Source organism: Macrobrachium rosenbergii, chromosome 21 (genome assembly GCF_040412425.1).
Source record: "Macrobrachium rosenbergii isolate ZJJX-2024 chromosome 21, ASM4041242v1, whole genome shotgun sequence".
Lineage (NCBI taxonomy): Eukaryota > Metazoa > Arthropoda > Malacostraca > Decapoda > Palaemonidae > Macrobrachium > Macrobrachium rosenbergii.
This window is the reverse complement of record NC_089761.1, coordinates 1700001-1707500: the sequence shown is the minus strand read 5'-3', so window position 1 is coordinate 1707500 and position 7500 is coordinate 1700001. Positions and strand designations below refer to the sequence as shown.

The 7500-nt window shown below is 46.4% G+C and overlaps 2 protein-coding genes across 6 annotated transcripts in view; one reads left to right on the top strand and one right to left on the bottom strand.

Annotated features, from left to right (window-relative positions):
- Positions 1–7500, top strand: part of LOC136849658 (leucine-rich repeats and immunoglobulin-like domains protein 1) — a 566587-nt gene that overhangs the window by 379006 nt on the left and 180081 nt on the right. The gene's annotated exons all lie outside the window — the stretch shown is intronic.
- The window catches only part of LOC136849665 (mediator of RNA polymerase II transcription subunit 15-like), a 12913-nt gene continuing 7493 nt past the window's right edge, over positions 2081–7500 (bottom strand). Inside the window, exons 3-4 of the mRNA XM_067122996.1 lie at positions 3503–3839; positions 2081–2448 (exon numbers count right to left, since the gene is read on the bottom strand). Coding sequence (XP_066979097.1) covers positions 2081–2448; positions 3503–3839 — 705 coding nt within the window. The remainder of the gene's footprint in view (positions 2449–3502; positions 3840–7500) is intronic.

Genomic DNA, 7500 nt, shown 5'->3' with positions numbered 1-7500 from the left:
TCGCTTGGGAAGTCCATCCATGTGGTGACGAAGGGGCTGGATTCTGCGTCAGGAGCTTCAGGTGGTGACGGGGGTGGCCTCTCAGCATTCGTAGCGATCACCCACGTGTCTCTGGCTAACTGCAAAGATTTTCCTGTCCAGGCTCCTTTTAAGGCATCTGCCGAGGGTAGGGGCCCCGATGTCAGGCCTGTATGGTGACCGTGCCTAAGATGTGTCATCTTCCAGGTGTCTTGACCATCTGCATGCATTTCCCCAGGTGTCCTATGGAAAGACAATTCAGTGCGATCACTCTGCTTCATAGAATGGTGTTTTAAGCAGCTTAGTTCATTTAAGCTGCTTAAGGGAGAGGCACTCATCCTCTTATCCTTGCCTTTTTTGACCGTGCTATCCAAACATCTGTCCCAGGTAAGGGGAAGAGACAGATCAAAATACTGATAAGATTTATGTGTTCGTATCTGGGACAACTTGGGTTGGCTATGCAGTGACAAACCCACTTTTAACATTCTAAAGGGTTGGCCTTTATCGACTTCTTGCAATTTATAATAGCTCCCCACGGAAGATAACATACGCACCTTCATTCAGGTGCGAATGTTGATAATCAAGAAGTCGGGAAAATACTTTACATTATGCTATTTGGATACCCCTTCCAACGCAGACTGATATTACTTTACTTTACTTTAATGCTACAGCATATTAATCTTATTTGATTCTACAAGCATGATTTATTACAATTATGAGGTCAAGGTAATTTGAGGCGGGTGTCAAAACATTAATAATTAATAATTAATTTATACATAAATGTGTCCTTAAGGTAAATAAACAGAGGCATGCGGTTAGTTTGCCTTTAAGAGGCGGTGTAAATGATAACACAGCGTTTGTATTTTAAATGACATCCCCTTTACAAGATATTGTAATGACGATACCCAATTCCCATTTGTAATCAAAGGGCAGTAATTGTCTACAAGCTCAATGCTTAGCTAACAGTTCAAAGGATTGCCAACTTGACAGTTGACAGTATATACTGGGGATTTGACAGCCGTGTGAGAGAGCGAAGCAAAGAGAGTATTCGCGAGTTTTCATTGACTTCCCATTACTTAGGCGAAGCTATAAATGGTTACTCGCTTAATGCATGAATGGACAAACAAACGAATGAAAAGGGGATGGGGACAGGAATAGATTCCCCACAAAAATAAAACATATAAACAGAATGACACAAATGAGGGCCGTGACCACTTACTGAAGGGCGGGACATGTCTCTTGGATTACGAAGGTGACGTTAAAATCACAAGGGCAGGAATCTATGACTCGCAATTCATTAAAAAATAGAGGATGAAAAATAAATAAATAAATAAATAAAAGAGTAAATGATATAGGCAGAAGAGCCCATAATGGGAGAGTGAGGTAATTATTTTGTGTATTTAAAGTTATCGTCCTTAGCCTGTGGGCGACGGTCAGGACGACCTCTCAGCCCCAGGGCTGGAAAACGGAACCCAAATGGGCGAGACCCCTTTGAGAAGAGCTGGCACGCATGCCCTGTGCCAAAGTATGGGCACAAGGGCATGCCACTTCCCACTCTGTTACTGTTACTGCTTTACAACAAAATGATTTATGCATTTAGAGGGGAATGGTATCCTGTATTTTAATTTCCTCTTGTGGCGATAATCAAAGAAAAGCTTAAAGGAAAGATCAACAGAGAAGGATAAGGGATAGAAGTTCCAGCAGAAAGGAAGATAGTGGAGGGCCTTAACATCCTCTTCTGGATTGGAGGAGCCAAGACCCTCAGTAGATGAAGGGGGGGGGCCACTATGTAGACTACATGGAATTTCCCATGCCTGTGGTAATTCCGCCGCGAACCTCTCCTACTTGGACAGTTGTCCCCTGCCAGGGAATTGGAGGGCCTGAGGCCGGGGGCGACATGGAGTGCCACACGCGTTGGCTGCTGCGACAGCTGACACAGGGATCTTCTTCGCTAGTTCTACCATGATCCGTCGCAGCTCTTGGAGTTCATTGGCCAAGTGAGAGATGGCAGAATCCTGACTCGCGATTGTGTCTGTGACGGACTGAGGCAGAAAGGAGGTAGTCAGGGGGTCGTGAGAGGCTTGCAGATAGCAATGACCAGCTCAGGCATGGGTTGTGAGGCCGCACCTTTGGGCGAGCTTCCGCTGTCGTCGAGAGGAGCCGTCTCTCTTACCAACGCTGGTAGCGGGGCCAGACCGGGAGAAGAGAGGGGATCCTGAGTGGGATCCCTTGAATGGAGATCGGTGGCGTGCTCTGGCGCTGGCACTAAGGCAGGGTCAGGCACTATCAGTGGATTTGTGTGCTCGTCGGTCAGGACAGACGGAGCTTGGCACTGGTCGATGCATGCAAGTGATCTGGAATGGGATTTAGCAACTCCTGGAGGGAGATCTGTTTGAGGCCCTGGCACTGGCACTGAGGCAGGGCCAGACACTGGAATGGGATCAGGAATCGATCGAGGGGGCCACTGTATATCGTACTCAGGTGGCACTGGTAGGAACTTCACGTCCTTATGGTACCCAGGGGCGCCAGTATTGACTGGGGAAAAGGCGGTGGAGGATTACTCGCGCCTGAGGAATGAGTTGGGGAATGTGGGCCCCTGGATTGTCGTGACCTGGTGGAGACTGAAAGTCCTGTCCCAGGAGGATGTCATAGCTCCAGGAATATAGCTTGCTACTGCAAGATTGCAAATTCTAGATTGGTGAGGTCTTGTGACTCTCAATTGAACCGTAGGGAGTATCATTTTGAATTAGTTTATTCCCCGAATTGTGACGAGTTTTTGTCTGTTGATGATAGCTCCTTAGGGAACTCGGTCCCTTCGTATGAGGGAGATTTGTGCGCCAGAATCGTCGAATGCCTTGACTCAGCATGCAGGGTAGCTGCCCCGGGGAGGGGCCACATATATGGAACATTCAGTGGGATGGCCCAAGGACTCGGAATTCGTGACGACCAAGGCAACGGCAGGAGTATTTGATTTATTACTTTTTGGGCATTTCGCCCCTGAGGGAGAGTGGCCATAAACCTTGCAAGCTGTGCAGTAGCTTTAGCTAAAATCTTTTCGCACTGCCCCTGTGGAGGGCGCAGGCGAGTTATTTGGTGGGTTTTCGGGAGAGGATTTAAGCAGCGCAGTTAGCTTGTTTCAGCATTGCCCAGTGGAATGCCCGACTTTCCTACAGAACCCACACACAACGGGTTTCTGCGAGTCCCCATTCTTGGGGGGAGCAGATGCCCAAGGAAGGGTGGGGGATAGATCTTCCACCGCATTGATCCCTCCTGAGGGTGGTGAGTCTCCCACCTATCAGCTATGCAGCAACACTCTGTCAGTGTTGGAGGGGCTTTTTCTACTACGTGCGTGGCCAGGGCGGGCAGGGCGTAGCGCAGGAAGTGTTATAATTTAAACTTCTCGAATACTTCAGTTGTACTGGTGGCCTCTTCAGACTCGAACCATTTCGCTAGTGCCCACTCCGATTGGTACGCCCAATCTGACCATGTCTGGCCTTCATCTCTTGTCTGCCCTTTCCATCGACTTCTCCAGCACTCGGGGGTGATCTCATACAGCTTGGTGACAGCTTGGCGTATGGCCTCCCAATCTCCCTGGTCCTCCACCGAATGGCATGATAGGCAATCAGTGCCTTCCCTCCGAGGAATTTTGTAAGGACAAGGGAACGTTCAGCAAGGGAGAGGGTGCAGCAGTCTAGGACCCTTTTGGTGCACTTGAACCATATTTTGGGTTCTGCTTCAGTCCACTTCGGCATAAATGAATGGGCCTGGCTGAGGGCGCTCATCCCCACAGCAGGAGTCGGGGGAGAGGCACTCTGTTTGGTCTACAATTGGAGTTCATGGGCTCGCTGTCACTCTCGTTCTTCTCTCTCCTTCTCTCTCTTTTGTCTCTCTATCTCCTCTCTCCTCTCTTGGGTATTTCTTTCTGCCTCTCTCTTCTCCTGGGCAATTCTGTCTTTCTCTCTCTCTTGCCTCTCTATTTCCTCTCTTTTCTCCTGTGTGATTCTCTCTCTTTCCTTCTTTTGCCTCTCTATTTCTCTCTCTTGCCTCTCTATTTCCTCTCTTCTCTCCTGGATGATTCTCTCCTTCTCCTTCTCTTACCACTCTTTCTCCCTTTCTCTTCTTTCTATCTCCCTCTCCGCCTCTGCAGCGTCTAGGTTCTCCTGGACCCAGTCCCATAATTCTTGGCCCAACATTCCCAGGTCTTTTCCTGCATGCATATTGGACTTTTGTAGTCGATATTTTGCCAAATTTATTTGGTAAGGCCCTCTAAAGTTAAATGAATTTGAATTGAGATATTTTAATAAGATGGGGGGGGCAATGCTCTGAATGGCCAAAATGAAGAAATATACTTTATCTGGTGCACAGCCTCGGCCTGTTATTGCAGGGATAGTTGGTTAGTCGTCTCATAAGACTTAGAATTAATTTTGTCGCAGAGGAGGTGGAATTTGTCTCGTCACGTGGGCGTGGAATTGGTGGGCGCCACTAAGGATGTGGAATTTGATGGACATCACATGGGACATGGAATTTGAGGATGTCATGTAGGACGTGAGTGGACGTCACGAAGGATGTGGAATTTGAGGACGTCACGTAGGACGTGAGTGGACGTCACGAAGGATGTGGAATTTGAGGATGTCACGTAGGATGTGTGGACATCACGAAGGACGTGGAATTGGAGGACGTCATGTAGGATGTGGATGGACGTCACGTGGGACATGGAATTGGAGGACGTCATATAAGACATGAATGGACGTCACTGAGGGCATGTTTGAGGACGTCACAAAAGGACGTAGAATTTGAGGACGTCATGAAGGATGTGGAATTGGAGGATGTCATGTAGGACGTGGATGGATGTCACGTGGAACGTGGAATTTATCTCTTAGGACTTGGAAATTGGATTCATCCCATAGGACTTGGAAATTGGATTTGTCCCGTAGGACTTGGAAATTCTGTCTCGTAGGACATGGAAATTGGATTTGTCCCGTAGCACTTGGAAATTCCGTCTTGTAGGACGTGGAAATTGGATTTGTCCTGTAGCACTTGGAAATTCCGTCTCGTGGGACATGGAAATTGGATTTGTCCAGTAGGACTTAGGAATTCCGTCTCGTAGGGTGTGGAAATTGGATTTGTACCATAGGACTTGGAAATTCCGTCTAATAGGATGTGGAAATTGGATTTGTCCCGCAGGACTTGGGAATTCCGTCTCGTAGGACGTGGAAATTGGATTAAAAAAAATTTTTTTTTGTTGAGAGGGTCCTGAGTATGTTACAGGGACAACTATTCGGGCAATGAATGAAGATTTGGGTAGGCACATGGGGAGGGGGAGGGGGGAGGGGGGAGGTGAAAGGTCATCTAACTCTAGGCTGGTGCGGGCTATTTTTAGACGCTGGTAAACTGATCCCTTTTGTTTACAAACACTGTCTGGGCTTTCCTGACTGCTGGGGAAATTCCCAAGATGGGCGGATAATGATGAAATCACCTTGTAATTTTCCTAGAAGCAGAGTTCAAATTCCGCTTTCCTAACACTTGAACTTAGTTTTAGCTAAGAGTATTTCAGCAATGCAAACTGATTTTGTCTCATCCCATGTTGGAGTTCGTCTGCACCTAAATAATTCGCGATTCCGAAATGCAAAGTGAAAGTTTTTATAGAGAAACTTGTAGCACTAGTCCTCGAAAGAAAGATGGTTAGTACTTGTTGTTTCCTAAATACTTATCATGAAAGGCATGCATTAACAAAATCTAACACAGCAGTTCTCCTCTCTCAGTTGTTACATGTGTCCCTATTTGCCTAATTCCCTAGGATCAGTCACGTTTGTAAAAGAATTTTCTATGCTAAAAATAAACACCTTACTTATGTGGACACTATTGGTCTGTGCAGTTGGTATCAGGTTTGGGATTGTCTCGCACCCAGCTTAGATTTGCTAATTGCTGATTTGGCAAGTTACAAACACAACAAAGCATCAATAGGGGGGAGAATTACAACTGCAAGACGAGATCTACGGGAAGGTCGCCATTTTTATGATTTTCCTTGGTTTTCTGGATCTGTAGTGCACTTTAACAGTTCAGCAACGGAATTTTACACACTTGGCCTTGGCAATCTGATTTTACTGTCCAGGGAATCATAAAAAGAAAAGAAAAAGGGATATTTCATATGAGCTTAGGGCTCTACTTCATGAGGGAATGTTATGTAAACACTGGGGTAACTAAAGTAATTGTATTTACAATAAAAGATCAAAGGAATGTTAAAGTAAACAATATGGAGGCTTGCAAAGCCTGGAGTTCTTCCTACTGGAGACTTGAATGGTCGCAAGGCACAGTCCAAGAAGAGTCCACGGCAAATGGGTCCCTCTGCAAGAGAGATTTAAGAATTATACGCCAGTGGGGAAAATACAAAACACATAGAAGTATCAAGACTGCACTGAGGGTGCCAAGATCTCGAGGAATGAATGAACACTTAACACTGGAACACAAACACTTGGAATAGCACTGGGAAATGGCACATTGATACAGGGATGTGCTGGCACTCAATAAACACTTCTAAGAGCAAAATGTCGTGACTGAAAAGCCTTCACTTGTACTTTACCATGGGGGGAAGCAGGCCTCTGGCGAAGAATGATGATGGGCGGTCGCCCTCATGGCACTCTGCACTAATTCGCTTGGGAAGTCCGTCCACGTGGTGACAAAGGGCTGGAATCCGCGTCAGGAGCTTCAGGTGGTGACAAGGGGGTGCCTCTCAGCGTTCGTAGTGATTAACCGCGTGTCTCTGGCTAACTGCAACCATTTTCCTGTCCAGGCTCCTCTTAAGGCATCTGCCGAGTGTAGGGGCCCTGATGTCGGGCCCATATGGTGACCATGCCCAAGATGTGTCATCTTCCAGGTGTCTTGACCATCTGCCTGCATCTCCCCAGGTGTCCTGTGGAAAGACAATTCAGCGCAACCACTCTGCCTCATAGAATGGTTCAAGCTGCTTAGTTCATTTAAGCTGCTTAAGGGAGCAGCACTCATCCTCTTATCCTTGCCTTTTTTGACTGTGCTATCCAAACATCTGTCCCAGGTAAGGGGAAGGGACAGATCAAAATACTGATAAGATTTATGTGTTAGTATCTGGGTCAACTTGGGTTGACTATGCAGCGACAAACCCACTTTGAACATTCTAAAGGGTTGGCTTTTAGCGACTTCTTGCAATTTATTATATATGTATATATATATATATATATATGTGTGTGTGTGTGTGTGTGTGTGTGTATGTATATATTTATATATTTAGATATTGTTACATCTTCCCAAGCATCCAAGCTACCTAGGCTTTAATATAAGAGTTAGAAGTAGAAGATACAGTGCTTTGCTTAGCACTGCCTGACAAGGAAGGGGAAAGGAATATTGGCCCCTTCTTAAATCCTTTAATTGCACTCTGTTTACCTCTGCCACTTTCTCTCTGTGAACAAGTGGATGCTGGAAGTTCCTTTGTTTTCAAAGACGGAGCCG